This window comes from Oncorhynchus clarkii, chromosome 20, assembly GCF_045791955.1.
Source record: "Oncorhynchus clarkii lewisi isolate Uvic-CL-2024 chromosome 20, UVic_Ocla_1.0, whole genome shotgun sequence".
In the NCBI taxonomy this organism is placed as follows: Eukaryota; Metazoa; Chordata; class Actinopteri; order Salmoniformes; family Salmonidae; genus Oncorhynchus; species Oncorhynchus clarkii.
The window spans coordinates 18,095,507-18,121,053 of record NC_092166.1 but is presented as its reverse complement, the minus strand read 5'-3'; the positions used below and the strand labels follow the sequence as shown (position 1 = coordinate 18,121,053).

The following is a 25,547-nucleotide window of genomic DNA, read 5'->3' as shown; positions in this document are numbered from 1 at the left end:
GTGAGCGGTTTGTTATGGTGGAGTGGAGTGGCGGTGAGCGGTTTGTTGGGGTGGAGTGGAGTGGGGGTGAGTGGTTTGTTGGGGTGGAGTGGTTTGTTGGGGTGGAGTGGAGTGGGGGTGAGCGGTTTGTTGGGGTGAGTGGTTTGTTGGGGTGGAGTGGAGTGGCGGTGAGCGTTTTGTTGTGGTGGAATGGAGTGGGTGTGAGCGGTTTGTTGGGGTGGAGTGGAGTGGATGTGAGCGGTTTGTTGGGGTGGAGTGGGGGTGAGTGGTTTGTTGGGGTGGAGTGGGGGTGAGGTGGTAGGGGCAAGGGGTTTGTTGGGGTGAGAGGTGTGTTGGGGTGAGGTGGTGGGTGTGAGAGGTTTGTTGGGGTGAGGTGGAGTGGGGGTGAGAGGTTTATTGGAGTGAGGTGGAGTGGGGGTGAGGGGTTTGTTGGGGAGAGGTAGAGTGGGGGTGAGGGGTTTGTTGGAGTGAGGTGGAGTGGGGGTGAGGGGTTTGTTGGAGTGAGGTGGAGTGGGGGTGAGGGGTTTGTCGGGCCACAAAGTCTCCAAAAACAACCCAGGGTGTTTGTGTCTGACTGCAGCAGTCAGTAAATACCAGGCGCCCCCCAGTCAAAACACAGACAGAGCCAGCCAGTGGCACTGAAGGTGTGACCAATAGGAACAGGCTCAGTGGACACCTCAGTGGTAATTGAGTAAATGGACTCAGGAACCCATGAACCCCTGCTAACAATGGTTTATATAAATCCAAGTGACAACATTGTAGTTATGACAACATATTGCTTGCTTTCAGATCCCCAACTGCTGTATGATCAGTGTTACAGACAAATACAGTGATAAATAACAGCATTAATACATTTAATACAAACATAAAGCCACAAAACTACAGCCATGGACCCAAATATTATATGTCAGAACAGGATAAAGACATGCAAAGTTTAACATACAATGCATATTTTTTTCCATCTTCTCATCAGGACCTGAGTGTTCTAGAAACTTCACCTCGTCTAAGGGCGTTATAAAGACACCAGGCTTCCCTGACAAGTACCCCAACAACCTGGACTGTACCTTCATGATCATCGCCCCCAAAATGTCAGAGATCGTGGTGGACTTTGACACGTTCGACATGGAGCCTGACACCACCCCTCCACCCGGGGCACTGTGTCGCTACGACTGGCTGGAGATCTGGGATGGGTTCCCTGCAGGTGAGAGAGTGAGAGTGTGACCCAACCAAATCATGAGAAAATATCATTACTTGACACACTGGAAAGAATTAACAAAAAAAACAGAGCAAACCAGACTGCTCTTTGTCCCTAAACAAAGAGTATACAGTGGCAGAATACCTGATCACTGTGACTGACTAAAACTGAAGGAAATCTTTGACTATGTACAGACTCAGTCAGCATAGCCTTGCTATTGAGAAAGGCCGCTGTAGGCAGACCTGGCTCCCAAGAGAAGAAAGGCTATGTGCACACTGCCCACAAAATGAAGTGGAAACTGAGCTGCACTTCCTAACCTCCTTTAAAATATATATACTGTATATATATTTCACCTTTATTTAACCAGGTAGGCTAGTTGAGAACAAGTTCTAATTTACAACTGGCCAAGATAAAGCAAAGCAGTGTGACAAAAACAACAACACAGAGTTACACATGGGATAAACAGACATACAGTCAATAACACAATAGAAAAGTCCATATACAGTGTGTAGAAATGAAGTAGGATAAGGGGGTTAAGGCAATAAATAGACCATAGTGGTGAAATAATTACAATATTGCAATTAAACATCCTGCCAAATGTATGACCATGTTGGAGAAACATATTTCCCTCAGATTACTTAGATACACAAAGAATTTGAAAACAAACCCAATTTTGATAAACTCCCATATCTATTGGGTGAAATTCCACAGTGTGACATCACAGCAGCAAGATTTGTGACCTGTTGCCACAAGAAAAGGGCAACCAGTGTAAAATACAACCCATGTTTATGTTTATTTATTTTCCCTTTTGTACTTTAAATATTTGCACATAATATGACATTTGTAATGTCTTTATTCTTTTGGAATTTTTGTGAGTGTAATGTTTACTGTTAATTTTTATTGTTGATTTCACTTTTGTTTATTATCTAGTTCACTTGCTTTGGCAATGTTAACATATGTTTCCATGCCAATAAAGCCCTTACATTGAAATTGAATTGAATTGAGAGAGAAAGAGAGAGAGTTGTTTCACCAGCCAGCAGCTCTGTTGTTTTTCATCCACCAGGCCACACAGATTGATTTAGCCCAGCACATTAAGGAGACAGGCATAACCTACACTATTCATTGTCTACAATGATGTTGTTTCAATGACCGCATTGCCCAGTCTCCATTGTTGTGTGATTGGGTCTGAGGAGAATGGGAGGAAATGTACATTGACAAGCATCAGAGGAGTGCCTGGCTGGGTACATTGCTTTGTCTGGCTCCCTGAGACTTCTTCCTCTATACTAGGGCCTTGCCAGGCTAGGGCTGCGTCTCCAATGGCACCTTGTTCACTATTTAGTACACTACTTTTGACCAGATCGCAATGGGCCCTGCTCAAAAGTAGTCACTTAATAGGGAATGGGGTGCCATTTGGGAAACAGCCCTATAGAAACGCACAAGGACCAAACAATCACACACCTCACAGCTGGGTTAGTGCTGTAAACATGCCAGGCCGGCCATGTCTCTCAATAGACCTGTGTGTTTTCTGTCCCGGGGTTTGCCAAAGCTTTGTGTTCGAGGTGTGTACATGTTTGACATCCCAGATGGTAGGCGACACAATGTATTTGAAATGGAAACAAAAAGGGAAATGGGAGAAGCATCAGACAATTCTTGACACATAATTGGAGATGAGATATTTTTTCTTCTGTACCAGACCTATTATACATTGGCTGTGAACACGTGTTAATGATAAACACTGTGAACGTGCCATAGTCTCTGCTACCTGACATGTCACGTCTGTTTTTGACACAAGGTGTAAAGTCACAAACGAGGTGAGACCTGAGGTCATCGGAAAGTTCCAACCTGTTATCCTCTAATGGTTGTCACACGATCACGATAGAATGTTTTGTCAGATGACAGAGTGAAAGTTAGTGAAACATATAATGGAGGGAAGTTCATTCTAGAATATAGACTTTGTGCAGTAAATTAGGCTATTACTACAGATTATAAACTGGTTGGTTCGAGCCCTGAATGCTGATTGGCTGACAGCCGTGGTATATCAGACCGTATTTTCAAGTTTTCTACTCCGCTAGCCAGCACCTCGCCCAAATAGGTGTGCGTTTATTTTTCTTCTATATCAGACCATATACCACAAATATGAGAAAATATTTATTTTTACTGCTCTAATTACGTTTATAAGGCACTAGCAATAAGGCACCTTGCGGGTTTGTGGTATATTACTAATATACCACGGATAAGGGCTGTATCCATAAGAACAGCCCTTAGCCATAGTATATTGGCCATATACCATACCCCCTCGTGCCTTATTGCTTAATTGTAGAAAAGCTGAATCAATCGTAACATGGGATATTGAAGGAAGTAATTGTGTTGTGTAGCTGTGATGGATTTACATTGCTCTCTCTCTTAATTTCTCTCTTTCTCTTTCTTTCTCTCTCCCACCCTCTCTCTCTCTCTCTTCATTTCTCTCTTTCTCTTTCTTTCTCCCCCCCCCCTCTCTCTCCCCCTCTCTCTCTCCCCTCTCTCTCTCTCCCCTCTCTCTCTCTCTTAATTTCTCTCTTTCTCTTTCTTTCTCTCTCCCCTCTCGCTCTCCCCCCTCTCTCTCTCTTAATTTCTCTCTTTCTCTTTCTTTTTCTCTCCCCTCTCTCTCCCCCCCCTCTCTCTCCCCCCTCTCTCTCTCCCCTCTCTCTCTCTCTTAATTTCTCTCTTTCTCTTTCTTTCTCTCTCCCCTCTCTCTCTCCCCCCCTCTCTCTCTCCCCTCTCTCTCTCTCTCTTCATTTCTCTCTTTCTTTCTTTATTTCTTTCTTTCTCTCCCCTCTCCCCTCTCTCTCCCTTTCTCTCTCTTTCACCCCCTTCTCTCCTTCTCCCTATCCCAGTGGGACCCCACATTGGGCGGTACTGTGGTAACAGCAGTCCTGGCCGAGTCATCTCCTACACAGGGATCCTTTCTATGACCATCAACACAGACAACGCCATCGCCAGAGAGGGCTTCTCAGCCAACTACACTGTCAGAGAGAGGAGCCTACGACAGGGACCAGAGGGTTAGTATGACCTACTGCCTTACGGCCCAGGGTCGTTCTAGCCCAGGGCGTTCGTAAATTCTCTCTGGCCATCTACTCCGATTTCAGAGCGCTCTCGTCTCAGCGTGCCAGAGCACAGAATAACTGACAAATTTATGAACGCTCAACACGCATTGAATATGTCAGTAAATGTTCGCAAAAATCATAATTCAATTGTTGCCAGCAGCACAGTTACAGTCACCAACTAGGTAACAGGAAAACAGCCTAACCAGCTCTGCTAGGGCGAGTAAAATGGTCTGGAATTAGCTAGCTAACTTTAGCCGGTTAGCTTGGTTGCTTGACTGCCGTTGTGAGGTCAGAACGCTAGGATCAACTCTACCCCTTGGCCAGAGCGTCCAGTGTGCGCTCTGAATGCTCAGAGAGTGAAACACTCTGAATTTTACTAATGGACAATCTGACAACGCTCTGAATTTACAAACGCCCAGAGCGCACTCTGAGCACACACTGATGTGTGTGTGACTGACATAAGGTCTGTTTAGATGCCTCTCATACACACAGAGGTAGGATGGACTTACTCCCATCGCAGAGAATCCAAAACAGTCTCTGTTCTTTCTTCCATCTCTCTTCAGTGCTCTGCTAATTCTCTAATTTCTATTCATGCGTTTCCTTCACTTCCATTTGCTCAGCAGGCATTGACAGAACATCAAAATGTCCACATATCATTGCAATCCAAATGAAAGACCTTATCAGAGACTATTTCAACAGTTCATGCGATCAAAGTCACAGTATGGGGTGTTTCCGACTGTTATAGATAAGATAACGCCATCGGGGAAATAGGAGTAATACTGATTTCTGAGAATTTTACATTCCACCAACCTTCCTCCCACGAAATGGAAAAAAGTATCTGAAGTTTTCCAAAACAGTTTTAAGAACATTTAGGCACACACATTTCTACTACCAAACAGACTGATAGGGAGCTAATGCTGTGGAAAAGGCAATGTGATTGGGTTCACCATGGAGCCTTCATTTCAATCTGTCACGCTTAGCTGGAGGCCTGGTGACAAGACCAGTCATCACTCTGCTCTGTGTGGGTCCACTGTGAAAACACACAGCTAGCCAGCCACGGAGGGTGTGTGTGTGTGTGTATTTGTGTGTGTGTGTGTGTGTGTGTGTGTGTTTCTACAGCCATCTGGGATAATTAGAGATTTTTCTAACACCAGCACTGCTCTTAGCCATCCAGAGAAAGGCTATGTAGAAGATTTACAATCTGATGGGAGCCGTGTGAGTGTGCACACACAAACACAAACAAACAAACACTCGCACATACACACATTCCTTCAACCAGGGTCAGAGGGACAGGTCGCAAGGCCCTAAATCACTGTAGTCTGGGGGAATTTCAACGTGGAGTCTGTTTGTGATGTTTTTGTACAACCTCCTGATGAGTTTTGGTCATCCAACATGAACATGAACACCAACCACTGGTATTTTACAGCGGTAAAGAGTAAATAGAAATGGGACCCTGTCCCCCTCTGCTTGGCACTCAGCATTAAGGAGATTGAATTGGGGTTAAGGGTGCATGCATCAGGGCAGTGAACCTAACCTGAACCTGTGTCTGGAGAAAGGGTCACCAAACAGACACTAACAAAGACAGGCATTCGACGTACTACTCCGGGGGTGTTGAGAGTGAGGAATTTACAACCACGACTAATCAGAGGAATTTGGTACGCTTCTTACAAAATGTTCTGAATGGGTCATCTTTTAACATGTCCAGTTGAGATGCACAATGCTCTTCTTTTCTTCTGAGCATTTCACTGTAAGGTCTACCTGTTGTATTTGTATTTCGATTTTGAGCAAGTAACTTTTAGTTTCCAGTAAAACACAGTTAATATCACATTACACATGAATTGTCTTTGTGATTGAGACCTCTATGAGTCACACTAATACAGAGAGTCTCTTTAGACCAGTGATATTGTAACGATTGTCGTATGAAGGAGTGGACCAAAACGCAGCTTGGTAAGTGTTCATGACAAATGTAATACTCAAAACACTCGAACAAAATAACAAAAAGGGAAAACCGAAACAGTCCTGTCAGGTGCAGACACTAAACAGAAAACTACCCTCAAAACCCAAACAAAAAATGTCAACTTATATATGATCCCCAATCAGAGACAACGATAGACAGCTGCCTCTGATTGGGAACCACACCAACATAGAAATAAAGAAACTAGAATGTCCACCCTAGTCACACCCTGGCCTAACCAAAATAGATAATAAAAACCTCTCTATGGCCAGGGCGTGACAGTACCCCCCTACCCCCCAAAGGTGCGGACTCCGGTCGCAAAACCTGACTCTAAAGGGGAGGGTCCGGGTGGGCATCCCTTCACGGCGGCTCTGGTGCGGGATGTAGATAATCGCCGGAGGAACCAGACCACCGATCATCGGCGGAGGTTCCGGACCGGGGACCGTAGCCGGAGGCTCCGGACTGGGGACCGTCGCTGCAGGCCCAGGACTGGGGACCATTGCTGCAGGCCCCAGACTGGGGATGGGCTCTGCAGGCCCTGGACTGGGGACCGGCTCTGGAATGGGGACCGTCTCCGGACTGTGGACCGTCGCTTAAGGTTCCGGGACTGTGGCCCGTCGGTGGAGGTTCCGGACTGTGAAATGTCACCGGAAGCTCTGGACTGGGAACTGTCGCCGGAAGCTCTGGCTTGTGGAGGCGCACTGGAGGCCTGATGCGTGGGACCGGTACAGGTGGCACCGGGCTGAAGACATGCACCTCAGGGCGAGTGCGGGGAGGAGGCACAGGACGTACTGGACTGTGGAGGCGCACTGGAGGCCTGATGCGTGGGACCGGTACAGGTGGCACCGGGCTGATGACACGCACCTCAGGGTGAGTACACGGAGGAGGCGCAGGACGTACTGGACTGTTGAGGCGCACAGGAGGTTTGGAGCATAGAGCTGGCACAACCCGTCCTGGCTGGATGTTTATCTTCGCCCTGCAAATGCGGGGCGCTGGCACAGGCCACACTGGGCTGTGCAGACGCACCATAGACACAGTGCGCAGAGCCAGCACAGGATATCCTGGTCCAAGGAAGTATACTGGAGACCAGGAGCGCTGAGCTGGCACCATCCGTCCTGGCTGGATGCCCATTCTAGCCCGGCCAATGCGGGGAGCTGGAATAGAGCGCACCGGGCTATGAATGCGCACTGGAGATACCATGCGCATCACTGCATAACACGGTGCCTGACCAGTCTTACGCTCCCCACGGTAAGCACGAGGAGTTGGCTCAGGTCTGAACCCTGACTCTGCCACTCTCCTTGTGTGCCCCCCCAAAAAATATTTTTGGAGCTGCCTCTCGGGTTTCCGTGCAAGCCGTGTCCCCTCATATCGTCGCTGTTTCCACCTGTTTCCATGACAGGGTCTTGTCCCGTGCCATAACCTCCTCCCAGGTCCAGGATGTCCTCCACTCTCTTTTCTCCCTGGCCCAGGATCCCTGCTCCTCTTGAACACGCTGCTTGGTCCTTTTTTGGTGGGTAGTTCTGTAACGATCGTCGTATGAAGGAGTGGACCAAAACGCAGCTTGGTAAGTGTTCATGATAAATGTAATACTGAAAACACTTGAACAAAATAACAACGAGGGAAAAACCGAAACAGTCCTGTCAGGTGCAGACACTAAACAGAAAACAACTACCCACAAAACCCAAATGAAAAAGGACAATTTATATACGATCCCCAATCAGAGACAACGATAGACAGCTGCCTCTGATTGGGAACCACACCAACATAGAAATAAAGAAACTAGAATGTCCACCCTAGTCACACCCTGGCCTAACCAAAATAGAGAATAAAAACCTCTCTATGGCCAGGGCGTGACAGGTATTCAAAATGAGTAACAAAAAATTAAGAGTACAGATTATTGTATGTTATTATTACTGTGTTACAATTGTATTGTATTGGACAATACACAAATGTTTTTGAGAAAGATAATTAGACAAATACTATTTTATTGAATAAATGTATTTATTGGTTTCTTTCATTTTAATAAGAGATGAAAATGCAATGAATTGAAGGTTATTTGTTGATGTAGATTTGAGGAAAAAATGGGGTCCCCTGAAATTCTGCCTGAAAAAATGGTGTCCCTGCTGAAAAAATGTTAACACTGCTTTAGACAAACAATCACCCTAACCCTAACACTAAACCTAACTCTAACCATAACCCCAGCAAGTTGTTGTGTAACAACAGAGTTGCAGTTGATCATTTGTTGAAAATTGAATCGGTATTATGTTGATCATCTCTAGGGGAATGTCCAAATAAAGTGTAACTCATGTTGTGTTTCTCCCCTGACAGAATTTACCTGTCTGGAGGGCCTGGGGATGGAGTCAGGAGAGATCACCTCAGATCAGATCACTGCCTCCTCTCAGTACAACCCCAACTGGTCCCCAGAACGCTCCAGACTCAACTACAAAGAGAACGGATGGACCCCCTCAGAAGACTCTGCTAGAGAGTGGATACAGGTATGATAGAGAGACAGCCCTGGGGAAGCTGGGTTACATGTGTGGTGTCTGAGTCCCAAATGGCACCCTATTCCTTTTTACCCCTATGGGCACTGTTCCCTACATAGAGGAATAGGGTTCTGTGTGTCTGTCACTGACATTACTTATCCTATTGGTGCCTATAAAACATTATGGCTGCATAGTAAGCACTGGATTGAGCAAGAGTTGGGTATTCATACTCTTTGGGACAGTGTGTTTAGTCCTTTACAGCTCCCTGTTCAGCTACTGTCATGTGAAGTGAGTGTGTGTGTACTGTATGTGATTGTAGGTGTGCATGTGTGAGTATGATTGTGTGCGTGTGTGTATACACTAGTGTGTGTGTGTGTCTGCGCAAATTTGATTGTGTGTGTGCGTGTGTGTGTGAGAGAGAGAGAGATTGTAATACCACAGGTCATGAGGGTGTTTGTGAATGACGCCAGACCTACAAAAGCCAAAAAAGAAACAACACCAAGTCACAAACAACACCGATTATGATTGAGAGGCCAGACTGACTGGACTAGTTGGTGTTTGGGTTGATTAAGCTCCTACCTATGCAAGCTGTAAACAAACTGTCCAACAGGGACATGGCTTCTATAATCTAGTTTTGTATCAGCAACAACCTCAGGGGGAGGCCTCTTGTGGTAAATGCAGATTGTTATATGAGGCCGTTATGTAACACGACACACACACACCAAACACTATGAACTGAACAGGAACATGTCAATCAAGATTTCACTAGTTTTACGAAACAGAACATAATTCCAGGAATAATGCAGGGATTATAACGCCTGCTCATCGAACATCTTATACCAAAATAATGGCCATTAATATGGAGTTGGTCCCTCATTTGCTGCTATAACAGCCTCCACTCTTCTGGGAAGGCGTTCCACTAGATGTTGGAAATTTGCTGCGGGAACTTGCTTCCACTCAGCGACAAGATTAGGCCTGGCTCACAGTCAGCGTCCAATTCATCCCAAAGGTGTTCGATGGGGTTGAGGTCAGGGCTCTGTGCAGGCCAGTCAAGTTCTTCCACACTGATCTCGACAAACCATTTCTTTATGGACCTTGCTTTGTGCACGGGGGCATTGTCATGCTGAAACAGGAAATGGCCCCAAACTGTTGCCACAAAGATGGAAGCACAGAATCATCAAGAATGTCGTTGTATGCTGTAGTGTTAAGACTTCCCTTCACTGGAACTAAGGGGCCTAGTCCGAACCATGAAAAACAGCCCCAGACCATTATTCTGCCTCCACCCAACTTTACAGTTGGCACTATGCATTCGGGCAGGTAGCGTTCTCCTGACATCCACCAAAAACCCAGATTTGTCCGTTGGACTGCCAGATGATGAAGCATGATTCATCACTCCAGAGAACACATTTTCACTGCTCCAGATTCCAATGGCAGCGAGCTTTACACCACTCTAGCCGACACTTGACATTGGAAACCCATTTCATGCAGCTCATGATGAACAGTTCTTGTGCTGACGTTGCTTCCAGAGGCAGTTTGGAACTCAGTAGTGAGTGTTGCATCCAAGAACAGGCGGTGGTCCCGTTCGGTGAGCTTATTGGGCCTACCACTTTTCAGCTGAGCCTATTCAGCTGAGCCGTGCTCCTAGACGTTTCCACTTCACAATAACAGCACTTAAAGTTGACCGGGGCAGCTCTAACAGGGCAGAAATTTGACGAATTGTCTTGTTGGAAAGGTGGCATTCTATGACGGTGCCACGTTGAAGGTCATTCTACTACCAATGTTTGTCTATGGAGATTGCATGGTGGTGTGCTCAAATTTCATACACCTGTCAGCAACGGGTGGGGCTGAAACAACCGAATCCACAAATCTGAAGGGGTGTCCACAAATCTGAAGGGGTGTATATATAGCGTAGTCTGAAGGCACTCCCTCTTTCTTTTCTGGGAGAGGAAGAAATAGCCCCCCCTGGATTTGTGTGGACTGTGTGAATGACAGAGTACCCCTGGGAACTGGGCTGTTGTGTTCCTTACTGTAGCCTATCCTGGTAAAATCCCTAGAGTTTCTATATATTCCCCTCCGCCTTCTATAAATGAATGTCAACCTACTTATAGCACACAAGCTCCGCTGTTAGACTCTTTGAGCTACTTGGACATTTGATACACATACTTGTTATCTCTTTGAGAATCATAATCATGCACAGCATTGTATACAAAGTGCCCATCAACAAATCTGTACAAATTGAAAAATGCTGAGAATGTTTGCCAAAAGGTGGACAGACAAGCAGCTTGAGTACAAACTAGAGGGGTTTTGGACAATGTCCTGGACTGTCCTGGCAGGAAATACCTTGTTTCTCAGCTTCAGTCTCAGTCTCAGCTTGATCTCGCAAACGAACCAGAGCCCTTTATCGCAATAGATGGCTCTGAATCGAACGTTCTGTCCAGCAACCGAACACTCTGTCCAGCGCCTCCTATTCTATCTGACATGAGCTCCACAGTGGCCAGCCAAGCATATTGGCTAGACTTCCTCTATGAAAAGACTGATGCTAATTACTCTCCCGTATTCCTAATTACTCCACACTTGGCAGTGCTAACACTCTGCGGTTGAAAATTAAACCCTCCGCTCAGGCCTTTAATGGAGAAGAGAATAAGAGGCAGACACAGCTGCATTCATCAGCCGGACCTTCACTAAATGAGATTCAACAAAAACATTGGCACATCCTTCAAAACAGGATATTGGTGTTTTTATGGCGAGGAGAGGAAGAGCTTGTAATCAGCACTAGGCCACTGTGACTGACTGCTGTGACCCACTTTTTCAGACCTCTCCGGGTTTTCTCAAGAAAGTGCTGTGCTATAATATTGGGTTTAGACTGCTTAAGATCAGGACAGGAAAAGGGGTTCCGACCACATGGAGGATTGTCAGCGAGGATAAATACTGCTCCAGATTGCTTCCAGAGGCAGTTTGGAACTCAGTAGTGAGTGTTGCATCCAAGAACAGGCGGTGGTTCCGTTCGGTGAGCTTATTGGGCCTACCACTAAACAAGATTCTCTAAAGTGACAGGGTCAATCATGGTCAGGTCAGTTGAGATGTGAGCTGTCGGTTTTGGCCATGTTAACATATTCTACATGGACCAGCTTTGAATGCATTGTAAAGAGCTTATTACACATCTCTTCTGTTCAGTTTTGCACTAACAATGCAATTATGTTATCGACTGCATAGCACAGAATGCTTCCATTCTTCTACCATGACATCCAAAATTCCAAAATAAAACTCACGCCCTGCCTAAGTATAATACATTTTAGTGTCTGATTCTGATATGTGCATATCGACACTGGATCATATGTGACCTAACTAAGTATTGCATTCTTCACTTCCTCTTAGGATGATGGGAGCTCCTCCAATAGTCTCTGAGGACTGGTTGTTTTCACTTTTCCTCTCTGTCCTGGAACAACATGTTCACTCACAGCACCGCCAGGTCCAAATGTGTTCTCCAGATGTACAGCCCTTTCCTGGTTCCCTACATCACAGACCCATGACAAACGTTTCTCCTCAAGCAGTAAACCTCTATAAAAGCTTTGTCTTCAGTGAGGAAGGAAACCTTTCCTGCATGAGGATACTTCACAGGGTTCAATTACATGTCAATCTCACTACAATTCAACTCTTATGTACAACAATAACGGCCATGTTGGGGATTAATTACACACAGTGATGGGTTGGTAGTTTCATTCATACCTGTGGCATCTGGGGGAAACTGGTTAAAAGCCAAGATGAGGCAATGAATCAGCATAATACCTATATGGTCAAAGATTCATAACAAAGGAGTCGAAGCACCAATTCCTGTCCTCCACCATCCAGGCCACATTAAAATGACAACATGGTGAAGAATTGTATCCTGGAAATAGTATCAATAATATATAAACTGTCGACACATGAATAATATAATTTTATGTAGCGAAGGCACGCATGCATGAATTAGGTAACTCATTATATTCAGCTGAAGTAAGAAGAATGGAGCATTACTCTGTGTTCCAAATGGGACTGTATTTCCTACATAGTGCACTCCTTTTGTACTTTTGACCAGAGCCCTAGTCAAACGTAGTGCACTATAGAGAATAGGGTGCCATTGGGGACTTAGCCTCTGGCTAGCTGCACCATGCTGCGGAGTGGGACACTTACTGTAGCATACTTCATCATAACAAAATGGAAAATGATGTACCTAGAAAACACCTCATAATTCAAACCCCCTAAAAGAAGAAGGCATGGAGTTGCACTGTTTTTTGTCTATAAATCAATATTACCTCAAAGACACTCTATCGGTTCTTCTGGAGGACACTATCGGTTCTTCTGGAGAACACTCTATCGGTTCTTCTGGAGGACACTATCGGTTCTTCTGGAGGACACTATCGGTTCTTCTGGAGGACACTCTATCGGTTCTTCTGGAGGACACTCTATCGGTTCTTCTGGAGGACACTCTATCGGTTCTTCTGGAGGACACTATCGGTTCTTCTGGAGGACACTCTATCGATTCTTCTGGAGGACACTCTATCGGTTCTTCTGGAGGACACTCTATCGGTTCTTCTGGAGGACACTCTATCTGTTCTTCTGGAGGACACTCTATCGGTTCTTCTGGAGGACACTCTATCGGTTCTTCTGGAGGACACTATCGGTTCTTCTGGAGGACACTCTATCGGTTCTTCTGGAGGACACTCTATCGGTTCTTCTGGAGGACACTCTATCGGTTCTTCTGGAGGACACTCTATCGGTTCTTCTGGAGGACACTCTATCTGTTCTTCTGGAGGATACTCTTGAAAGAAAATGCTTTCATTTGACAAAGCAAAAAAACATGCCACTGACTCAAGACAAATGTACAGAAACAAACGCATCTACACTATTATCCCATAGCAACCAACCACGCTGTGCTCCAGCTACTTTAAAGCACATCAATATTTAATACATGAAGCCAACAGCAGCAGTGTAGCCAGCAGGCAGCCCTGCCCTCCATGCCCCTGTGCCCTTGAGAGACCAGGGTTGAGCCCCATATTCCATATATTGACCACTACCTTATAGGCCCTGGTCAAAAGTTGTGCACTATAGGGAATAGGGTGCCATTTGGGATGAAGCCTTAGAGAGACCAGCAGCTCAGGAATTCCCCAGACAGACAATTGAATTCCCCAGGCAGTGGAGCTGACTTCCTGTGGATCTGCCCCTGCTCCCAGAGGAAGGGCCAACGCTCCTGTACTCACCGTCAGGGGCATTGTGTGCCTTCCGACTGGTTTCATCCTGTCCACCACAATTGTACTAGCAGGCCCCGCCCTGCTCAAAATGCAAGCCCAGCCTCTCTGTTTATTCATTCAGAGTGTCTTAACATGATCAACACTTACAACCCATATCTTAACTGACCGTGAGTGGCTCTGTCACTTTAGGGACAAACACTAGCGGCCCGGACAGGTAGCTCAAAGTGGCTTCTGTCAGCTCTTTTCTAACACAGTTAGTAGGCCTGTATTGCATGTTTGCAATTTTCTTCTTATATTCTCTGTACAGGCCTTTCATTTCTTTTTGGCCTAATAATGCATGAGCTAACAGGGTTCTAGCTAACTGGATGTTCTTGCCTAATTTGTGTTGCCAGGTGGACCTGGGATTCCTCCGTTTTGTTTCAGCTGTGGGAACACAGGGAGCAATCTCCAAGGAGACGAAGAAGGAATACTTTGTCCACTCCTACAAAGTGGACGTGAGCTCCAATGGAGAGGACTGGGTCACAATAAAGGAAGGATCCAAGCAGATGGTAAGACTGACTGATAAGATATAAGTTAAGCCTTTTTATATCAGCAGTTGTCACAAAGAGCTTTAAAGTAACCTGCCGTGAACTCAAAGAGCAACCAAAGCAGAAGCGAGAGCACAGTGGTCAGGAAAAATGCCCTAGAAGGGTGTAACCCAGAGAGGTTGCAGAATAGTGATACATTGTAACTAATAGAAAGAATGAGTTCAGTCTGAACATCAAGACCACACATTTCACAATACACATTTCACAATACTTTAGGCAAGAGTTCCTTCTAATCTGGACAAATAATGCCAGACATTTTTTTTGCCATATTTTACACAACTGTTTCAGACAGTTCTATTAAACAAAAATGACTATATTGTCTATTATTCTGGAATAAAGCAGACTATATGTTTCTGTTGGACAATAAAGTCATCTTGTTCTTGTTTTCTTCTTCTTCTCCTCCTCCAGATTTTCCAGGGGAACCACAATCCTACAGAGGAAAAAAGGTCGTTCCTACCGAAGCAGACTCTAGCCCGTTACGTCCGCATCAGACCCATGTCTTGGGAGATAGGCATCTGCATGCGCTTCGAGGTGTACGGCTGCAAGACATCAGGTACACACACACAGCTGTAGACATCAGGTACACACACACAGCTGTAGACATCAGGTACACACACACAGCTGTAGACATCAGGTACACACACAGCTGTAGACATCAGGTACACACACACAGCTGTAGACATCAGGTACACACACAGCTGTAGACATCAGGTACACACACACAGCTGTAGACATCAGGTACACACACACAGCTTTAAACATCAGGTACACACACACAGCTGTAGACATCAGGTACACACACAGCTGTAGACATCAGGTACACACACACAGCTGTAGACATCAGGTACTCACACACAGCTGTAGATGTTTGCAGCTTTGTGTGTGTGTGTATACACAGAAATGCACATATGCGCACACACACACACACACACACACACAATTGCATAAGCATATTTTGGCTCTTCCCCTAACTTCTAATATATACCATATACTGTTACCGGGTTCCCTAGTAAGTACGCTAAGAAATCTAATGAATTCTGGTCTTGGTTGTAAAGAAGAAGAATCACTGCCTCCTAAGCCGGTTGAGGGACATGCTTGGTTGTTATTGTAAAAGTGCAATGGAAAAAGGCAAAAAGGCAAGTTGAGTCATCGTACATACAGTATTTACGATGTTACAAAGCACAGCACATGGTTCATTCCAGAGATCCATGTCCTCCCTTATTTCTCTCAGCAGGAGAACATCATGGTATTATACTCTTTCTCACTGCAGGGCTAGTGTGTGGTGTGTGTGTGTGTTTGTTTTACTGTGCAAGGCCCAGGTGATTAAGAGGTTAGAATGACACAGGGAGGAAGTAGACAGTCTGTCTCTGTGTCCACTTATATTTCATGCAGTATACCCATGTACACACACACACATAGAGGGAGTTCCCACAAAGAGCAGTGGTAAAAACAAATCACACAAGAACTCACAGACCTCAACACTGAACGACTGGGAACTAGGGGGAGTTGATCTCCACAGGGAAAGCTGTTACATACTGTCTCACTCAGACTCCCGATGTGTCTGAAATGGTATCCTATTACCTTATAGAGCCCCAGAGGACACAGCAGCTTCACCCTGCCCTCTCTCTCTCGCTCTCTATTTCACAGACTACCCTTGCTCCGGCATGCTGGGGATGGTCTCTGGTCAAATCTCAGACGCCCAGATCAGCGCGTCATCGCACGCAGAGCGCGGCTGGGTACCAGAGAATGCCAGGTTGCTGACAGGGAGGTCGGGCTGGACCCAGCAACAGACCAGACATCCCTTCCGGAACGAGTGGCTGCAGATGGACCTGGGACAGGACAAGCTGGTCAGCGGCCTGCTCATCCAAGGAGGACGCCACAGGTAGGTAATATGGAGGTTAGATAGGCGGGTCAGCAACCGGAGGGTTCGAGCCAGTGTGTGTTTGTGTCTTTCGCAGAGGTTGGGATCTTGGCAGAAGATGAACTTCAGTGGCCTGTAGAATGGATTAATGGAGTATTCTTCTTCTTCTACAGAGACAAGAATGTGTTTATGAAGAAGTTCAAGGTGGGCTACAGCAACAATGGCTCTGACTTTACTATGGTGAAGGAAGACAACAGCTCTAGGCCTAAGGTAAGGGAAGCAACCTGGGAATTCATGTTTGGTATTGTCACAAATGTTGTTGTAAGAATCGGGCCAAAATAAAGCGTGGGTTGGTTTCATCATCTTTATTTAACGTGATCTGGCAAAAAAACAATAAAGAAGAAAGTAACGAACGTGAAGCTACGCAGTGCTCAAGGCAACTATACACAAACAAGATCCCACAACAAACAGGTGGGAAAAAGCTGCCTAAATATGATCCCCAATCAGAGACAACGATAAACAGCTGCCTCTGATTGGGAACCATACCAAGCCAACCTAGAAATAAAGAAACTAGAATGCCTAAACAAAGGTCAAGGTGTGACAGGTATCCTGTGCATTCATCTCCTCTCTTTTCAACAGAGACCCACAGATCAGTAGAAAGTAGGGCTATCAGAGTTGACTGTTTGTAATTTTAGTGCACACATTTTTTTTCATGACGATTAAACACATTGTCTGAAAGCGTTCAAAATACATTGAAAACATCCACAATACATAATACATACAGCTAAAAACAACAATGCGCTGTCTAAACAAGCTGACATTGAGGTTAAAGAAAGTGTGCTTTATCTATTTACCTGATTCTGCTTACCGTTACTTTGGGAAAAATCAAGATCTCAATATTCTTGTAATTGCTTTTGTATGAAAAATCTTGAATTACAGCTCAAAATCCTGTGATTAACTCGCTAATTTATAAAAATATTTTGACAAGAGTGCAACATATCCTATTGGTAAAGTCAAGGATGAAATGTGTTTGTGTGCAAACCACCAGCACCTAGCTATTCAAAACATCCAGCAGTACTCTCTGTACTCCCTGTCCCCTTCATAAGACAGTCTGACTTTAATTATCTGTCCTAAAGTGCACCATATTCCCTATGTAGTACACGCCCTTGTCAAAAGTAATATACTTACTACATAGGGAATAGGGTGCAATCTGGGATGTGGCGTTAGATATCCCCTGTCCTTTTTCCTGTCTTTTTAAAAAGCTAATTTCCAGCCTCCAGTCTTCAAAGATAACAAACAGTAAGTCCATTTCTGTGGCTTCAGCTATACATCCAGGTTGCATCCCAAATGGCACCCTATTCCCTATAAAGTGCACCACTTTTGACCGGGGCACTGGTCACAATTAGTGCACTATATAGGTAATAGTGAGCCATTTGGAAGGCAAACAAAGTGTTTTTCAAACTGCCACTTCAGGCTTCACTTAGATTGGAAACATAAGAACCTACCCAGCAAACCAAAATTGGTTCTGTGAAGATTCCCAGAACATTTGTTAAGTCACGGCAAATGTTCTCATAACACAAAAACTGTCCAGTTGTGGTGATGTTTATATAAAACATTCACTTGATGTTTCAAGAACGTTCCTAGAACACATTTAATCTGTTCTTTAAAGGTTCACAGAATGTTTAATTTGGTTGCAGGAACAGTCTGTTGAGAACAATGTGGGGACATCACATGAGATATGTTCCTAAAACACAAAAACTGTCCACATCACAAGAGATATGTTCCTAAAACACAAAAACTGTCCACATCACAAGAGATATGTTCCTAAAACACAAAAACTGTTCAGCTGTGATGATGATTCTACAATGTTTCTTTTAGGGTGCAAAACACATTCACGAGATGTTACAAGAATGTTCCCAGAACAGATTTAATCTGTTCTTTAAAGGTTAAGGGTCTGTGTAGGGTATGACACCATGGTGGTAGCAGGCCTGGTGTCCCGGACATCTGCTACCTGCTCACAGCAGGGGCTAACTATTTTCACATGTCCTCTCACTTAAAATACTATATTAAGGATAATAATATATTAATAATATATTAAGGATATAATATTAGTTTCATAACCCTGCTAGATCCTAGATGTCATCCTCCCAAAGGTTTTGTTTTGATAGAAAGTAATGTCAGCTCCAGTGTGTGTACGGTCTGGAAATGGTTTGGTCTTCATCGCTGTTCTGTTCTCCTGGCTCTCTTCCAGATCTTCATTGGGAACCAGAACCATGACACCCCAGAGCTGCGTACGCTGGGCCCTCTGCTGACTCGCTTCCTCAGGGTCTACCCAGAGAGAGCCACCCCCGATGGCCTGGGGCTCAGACTGGAGCTGCTGGGCTGTGAGATCCATGGTGAGTTAGCACAAACATCTCAGCACACACACACACGATCACAGACAAATAGAAAGACAGACAAACATGTGCACACACACGCATGCACATTAATTGTCATGGCAACAGTTTTACTTAACAACGACAGCCACATAGTCGACTAAACGCACAAACAGATCTAGGACCAGGCTAGGGTTATTTCAGCATTCAGTTATTTTCAGTATTAAAAGACCCCTCTGACAGGGTCTAGATTTATACATCAACCATAGTGACCACACACAAATGGAATCCCAGATAGGTTTCACTTACCTACTCCTAACTACAGACCCGAGACCTGCGTTAGTGGCAAGACTTGGGCATTTAGCCTTTGCTGCATGCTTGATGACAGTCGTATACTGTACCCTGCCTGTCAGTCAGTGTGGGAAGTGTAATGAGTGTGTTATGTGCTATGTGTTATGTGGGAGGGTTAGGACATAAAAGACATGAAAGGCTGACGCGTGCCAGACAGGCTGCCCTTACTGGGCTGGAGGGGGAGGGGGGATGGACCAGTCACAGTGGGAGGGTGAGGGAGGGGAGGTGGACCAGTCACAGTGGGTGGGTGAGGGAGGGGAGGTGGACCAGTCATAGTGGGAGGGTGAGGGAGGGGAGGTGGACCAGTCACAGTGGGTGGGTGAGGGGAGGGGAGGTGGACCAGTCATAGTGGGTGGGTAAGGGGAGGGAGGGGAGGTGGACCAGTCACAGTGGGTGGGTGAGGGAGGGGGGGAGGTGGACCAGTCATGAGGGAGGGGAAGTGTGGGAGGGTGAGGTGGACCAGTCATAGTGGGAGGGTGAGGGAGGGGAGGTGGGAGTGGGAGGGTGAGGGAGGGGGTGAGGGAGGGGAGAGGTGGACCAGTCGCAGTGGGTGGGTGAGGGAGGGAGGGAGGGGAGGAGGACCAGTCATAGTGGGAGGGTGAGGGAGGGGAGGTGGACCAGTCATAGTGGGAGGGTGAGGGAGGGGAGATGGAACAGTCATAGTGGGAGGGTGGATGAGGGAGGGGAGAGAGACCAGTCATAGTGGGAGGGTGAGGGAAGGGAGGTGGACCAGTCAGTCATGGGAGTGGACCAGTCATAGTGGGAGGGTGGGTGGGGGAGGGGAGGTGGGCGGGTGACTGAGGGTTGGGGATATCTGTGTCTGGTATGGGGTATCTGGATAAGAATCAGGCGGTGGAGTTGGGGAGAGGTGGACCAGTCATAGTGGGCGGGTGACTGAGGGTTGGGGATATCTGTGTCTGGTATGGGGTATCTGGATAAGAATCAGGCGGTGGAGTTGGTGGGAGAGGTGGACAAGTCATAGTGGGAGGGTGACTGAGGGTTGGGGATATCTGTGTCTGGTATGGGGTATCTGGATAAGAATCAGGCGGTGGAGTTGGGGAGAGGTGGACCAGTCATAGTGGGCGGGTGACTGAGGGTTGGGGATATCTGTGTCTGGTATGGGGTATCATAGTGGGAGGGTGGGTGAGGGAGGGGAGGGGAGGTGGACCAGTCATAGTGGGAAGGTGGGTGAGGGAGGGGAGGTGGACCAGTCATAGGGGGAGGGTGGGTGAGGGAGGGGAGGTGGACCAGTCATAGTGGGAGGGTGAGGGAGGGGAGGTGGACCAGTCATAGTGGGAGGGTGAGGGAGGGGAGGTGGACCAGTCATAGTGGGTGGGTGAGGGAGGGGAGGTGGACCAGTCATAGTGGGAGGGTGAGGGAGGGGAGGTGGACCAGTCATAGTGGGAGGGTGAGGGAGGGGAGGTGGACCAGTCATAGTGGGAGGGTGAGCGATGGGAGGTGGACCAGTCACAGTGGGAGGGTGGATGAGTGAGGGGAGGTAGACCAGTCATAGTGGGAGGGTGAGGGAGGGGAGGTGGACCGGTCATAGTGGGAGGGTGGATGAGTGAGGGGAGGTAGACCAGTCATAGTGGGAGGGTGGATGAGTGAGGGGAGGTAGACCAGTCATAGTGGGAGGGTGGGTGTGAGAGGGGAGGTGTACCAGCCATAGTGGAAGGGTGGGTGAGGGAGGGGAGGTGGACCAGTCGTAGTGGGAGGGTGGGTGAGGGAGGGGAGGTGGACCAGTCGTAGTGGGAGGGTGGGTGAGGGAGAGGAGGTGGACCAGTCGTAGAGGGAGGGAGGGGAGGTGGACCCGTCATTGTGGGAGGGTGAGGGAGGGGAGGTGGACCAGTCATAGTGGGAGGGTGAGAGAGGGGAGGTGGACCAGTCATAGTGGGAGGGTGAGAGAGGGGAGGTGGACCAGTCATAGTGGGCGGGTGAGGGAGGTAGTGGGGGTGGACCAGTCATAGTGGGAGGATGAGGGAGGGGAGGTGGACCAGTCATAGTGGGAGGGTGAGAGAGGGGAGGTGGACCAGTCATAGTGGGAGGGTGAGAGAGGGGAGGTGGACCAGTCATAGTGGGCGGGTGAGGGAGGGAGTGGAGGTGGACCAGTCACAGTGGGAGGATGAGGGAGGGGAGGTGGACCAGTCATAGTGGGAGGATGAGGGAGGGGAGGTGGACCAGTCATAGTGGGAGGGTGAGAGAGGGGAGGTGGGATAAGAATCAGGCGGTGGAGTTGGGGAGAGGTGGTAGAATGGGTGGCAGGTAGCGTAGTAGTTAAGAGCATTGGGATAGTAACCGAAAGGTTTCTCATTCAAATCCCCCGAGAAAAACCGACGTGCCCTTGAGCAAGGCACCTAACCATAATTGTGTAAAAACCTGTTGACGTGCCCTTGATCAATACAAACTCCACATCAAAAGGCACCTAGGGAGCGGGCACACACACACATACACACACACTCACAAGGGCGCATAGGAAAATTGACTATGAGCAATCTACTCCAATTTATTTCCCAAATCACCTTCTCACCTTCATTTCAAACCCTCTGTTCCACCACTCTCTGCCTGCGTCGGACTAGGGTTTATCTGTAGTGATCATGCTACCAGTAGCTACCAGCCTCTCTCCATAGTCTCATGTTACTGAATCATTTCCTATCTCCACCCAGACCATGTGGCCTGGAAGCCTGCTTGGTGTCACCATGTCAGGCACATTGCCATCTAAAACCCCATATCCCCTAATCCAATCACAGAAGGTTGACCTGTAGACGGTCTGCTTGCTACAGCAGAGGTATCATTTCCCTGAAGGATTCTTATCCTCTCTCACCCAATTTCAATTCAATTTCATAGCTTTATTGGCATGGGAAACATGTGTTTACATTGCCAAAGCAAGTGAAATAGATAAAACGAAAGTTCAACAATAAAAAATAAACAGTAAATATTACCCTCACCAAAGTTCAAAAAGAATAAAGACATTTCAAATGTCCCATTATTTATTTATAAATAAACATAAATATCGGTTGTTTTTATAATGGTGTTTGTTATTCACGCGTTGCCCAATTCTTGTGGCAACAGGTCACAAATCTTGCTGCGTGTGGCATTTTAGTTTATCAAAATTTGATTTGTTTTCAAATTCTATGTGTCTCTAATATGGTCATACATTGGGCAGGAGGTTAGGAAGTGCAGCTCAGTTTCCACCTCATTTTGTGGGCAGTGTGCACATAGCCTGTCTTTTCTTGAGAGCCATGTCTGCCTATGATGGACTTTCTCAATAGCAAGACTATGCTCCCTGAGTCTGTACATTGTCAAATATTTCCTTAATTGTGGGTCCGTCACATTGGTCACGTATTCTGCCACTGTATACTCTCTATTTAGGGCCAAATAGCATTCTAGTTTGTTCTGTTATTTTTTGTAAATTATTTCCAGTTTGTCAAGTAATTCTATTTTTTGTTTTCTCATGATTTGGTTGGGTCTAATTGTGTTGCTGTCCTGGGACTCTGCGGGGTGTGTTTGTGAACAGAGCCCCAGGACCAGCTTGCTTAGAGGACTCTTCTCCAGGTTCATCTCTATGTAGGTGATGGCTTTGTTATGGAAGGTTTGGGAATCGCTTCCTTTTAGGTGGTTGAAGAATTTAACGTCTCTTTTCTGGATTTTGATCATTAGCAGGTATCGGCCCAATTCTGCTCTGCATGCATTATTTTGTGTTTTACATTGTACACTGAGGATATTTTTGCAGAATTCTGCATGCAGAATCTCAATTTGGTGTTTGTCCAATATTGTGAATTCTTGGTTGGTGAGCGGACCCCAGACTTCACAACCATAAAGGGCAATTGGTTCTATAACTGAAGTATTTTTAGCCAGATCCTAATTGGGATGTCACATTTTATGTTCCTTTTGATACCATAAAAGGCCCTTCTTGCCTTGTCTCTCAGATCGTTCACAGCTTTGTGGAAGTTACCTGTGGCGTTGATGTTTAGGTCGAGGTATATATAGTTTTTTGTGTGCTGTAGGGCAACGGTGTCTAGATATAATTTTTTGGAACACCATTATTTTTGTCTTCCTGAGATTTACTGTCAGGGCCCAAGTCTGACAGAATCTATGCAGAAGATATAGGTGCTGCTGTAGGCCCTCCTTGGTTGGGGACCAACTCACTCTCTCTCTCTTTACCTTTCTCTACCTCCAGAGCCCACAACTCTCCCACCGACCACGGCTGTAGCAACCATGTTTGCTGTAACCACGTTCGCTGCCACCACAACCGCATCTGTGACCATGCCCACCCTGACGTCAGAGTGTGACGACCAGGAGGCCAGCTGTCACAGTGGAACAGGAGGAGGGGAGGACTATGACACAACAGGTGGTGACCACCACCCTCCTCTCTCTCTCTCTCTCTCTCACTCACTCACTCACTCACGCACTCACTCACTCACTCACTCACTCACTCACTCACTCACTCACTCACTCACTCACTCACTCACTCACCCTAGTTGGTCCTCAGACAGGTCTAGGGCACGCTGGGTGAACCTAGTTGGTCCTCAGACAGAAGGTCTAGGGCGCGCTGGGTGAACCTAGTTGGTCCTCAGAAAGAAGGTCTAGGGCGCGCTGGGTGAACCTAGTTGGTCCTCAGACAGAAGGTCTAGGGCACGCTGGGTGAACCTAGTTGGTCATCAGACAGAAGGTCTAGGGCACGCTGGGTGAACCTAATTGGTCCTCAGACAGAAGGTCTAAGGCATGCTGGGTGAACCTAGTTGGTCCTCAGACAGAAGGTCTAGGGCGCGCTGGGTGTTTGGACACCAGAGTTTAGACACTCCTTTTTTTTCTCTTGTATATATTTTTTGTTTGAGTCCATAAGGAGAACAATCTGTGTCTTGTGTATGTCCTCAGTGGGTGTGTGGGGGGGGGTCAGGAGGGCTATCAGGGTGGCTGACAGGGGGGGGGGGGTGCTCAGAGGGGGTGAGATCCCCTGAGCTTGGGGTTCTTCATTTGTCTGTCTCGCTGGGTTGTTGACGTGGTCAGGGTCTGGGGTGGACTGTTCTGCTGTGGTGTCGAGACTTTTGTCAGGAGCTGAGGTGGGCTGTTCTGCTGGCTTCTCTGCGGGGGTGACCACCTCGCTAATGGGTTGTCTGTCACACGCCATTCCCCTTACCCTCTCCTACAGCAGTCTGATCCTCTCCTCTAGTGCTCTGTTCTCCTGCTCCTGCTTTTTTCCTGTTGAAGTTGTCTCACTACAGTCCAGTGCAGATATGTCTCTCTCCACCTCCAGCTCTCCAGGTCTAGTTAAGGGGGTGTTGTTGTGCTGGACTGTTGTCTGGGTCTGTGCTGACTGGGGTGTACTCACCTGCTGTTCTAGCTCCACCTGCCTTACCTACAGCTCGGTGAATGTCTCCCTCATTTCAATGAGGGCGTAGTACTCTGTGCTGGGAGGTTGACTTTCTGCATAGGGTTGCTCGTCTGTGGGGTTATGTTATGAAGAGGTCTGGTCTGACCCTCTTGGGTTGGGGGTATCTTTCTCAAGGGAGAGCTTCTCCTGCTGAGCTATTTCTTAGATTAGGTGAAAGTCCATCTGAAACTGTTTGCGGTTGCCCTGTACCATTACTGTTCCAGATTTATAGAGGTTTATATTAGCTGACTCCGTGTCCTCGTTGTCTAGTATCCTGAGTTTCCACCCATCGGTAACACCCCCTCCCCCTCTTAACAGAGGTGTACTGTGTTAATATAGCACTGCACCATGCCAGGGGATGGTCTGAGTGGAAGATAAGGTTGCTTATGTTCCCATTTTTATAATAGTCAGCAAAAATTGTCTCTTGATTTTGCATAAAGAGGTTCATTTTGTACTATTTTCTTGTCGTATTATTCTTTACATTCAAAGGGTACTGTATTTTAATTACCTCTGAACAGCAGGAGGGTGCTTCTAAGGCCTCTCCATTTGGTTGGGGCTCTCCTGCCATTGTTGGGCTCAAGGGCTTTGAAACCTCTCGCTTCACACATCAGTGATAATTGAAGTTGTATCTCTTTGTCCTAGCAAGCTTTGTAGCATTAGCATTCAGTCCTTATAAAGTAAAATATATCATGGTAATGTATTTTTCTTCTTGGCTTTTGAAAGTAAAAAATAGCTTCAGACTAAGCATTACTCACTCAGTTCCAGGTTGGATGGTGTTTTCAGGTTTCTGTTTGTTTGACAGAGCATTTTCTGTACCGTTTGGGAATAATAATCCTTGGGTGTAGGAAGCATTCCAGGTAATTCCAGGTAATTCCGTCCAAAATCAGGTTGTAGGTTTAGAGTTTTGATTTGGAGTGAAGGTTATGTTGTTTAGGGTAGCATCCTGAATATGTCCCTGCCAAAAAAATCTAAGTTTGTCTAACTCTAAATGTAACAATTTTTTGAAACATGCTGAACAATGTGGGAGCTCATCTGCTCATGACCTCTCTCTCTCCATCC

General features: G+C 46.6%; 1 protein-coding gene across 1 annotated transcript in view; it reads left to right on the top strand.

The window, feature by feature from the left end:
- Positions 1-25,547, top strand: part of LOC139376029 (neuropilin-1a-like) — a 72,545-nt gene that overhangs the window by 35,433 nt on the left and 11,565 nt on the right. Inside the window, exons 4-12 of the mRNA XM_071118110.1 lie at positions 974-1,201; positions 4,069-4,233; positions 8,561-8,727; positions 14,336-14,491; positions 14,939-15,083; positions 16,178-16,412; positions 16,565-16,661; positions 18,643-18,787; positions 23,295-23,465. Coding sequence (XP_070974211.1) covers positions 974-1,201; positions 4,069-4,233; positions 8,561-8,727; positions 14,336-14,491; positions 14,939-15,083; positions 16,178-16,412; positions 16,565-16,661; positions 18,643-18,787; positions 23,295-23,465 — 1,509 coding nt within the window. The remainder of the gene's footprint in view (positions 1-973; positions 1,202-4,068; positions 4,234-8,560; positions 8,728-14,335; positions 14,492-14,938; positions 15,084-16,177; positions 16,413-16,564; positions 16,662-18,642; positions 18,788-23,294; positions 23,466-25,547) is intronic.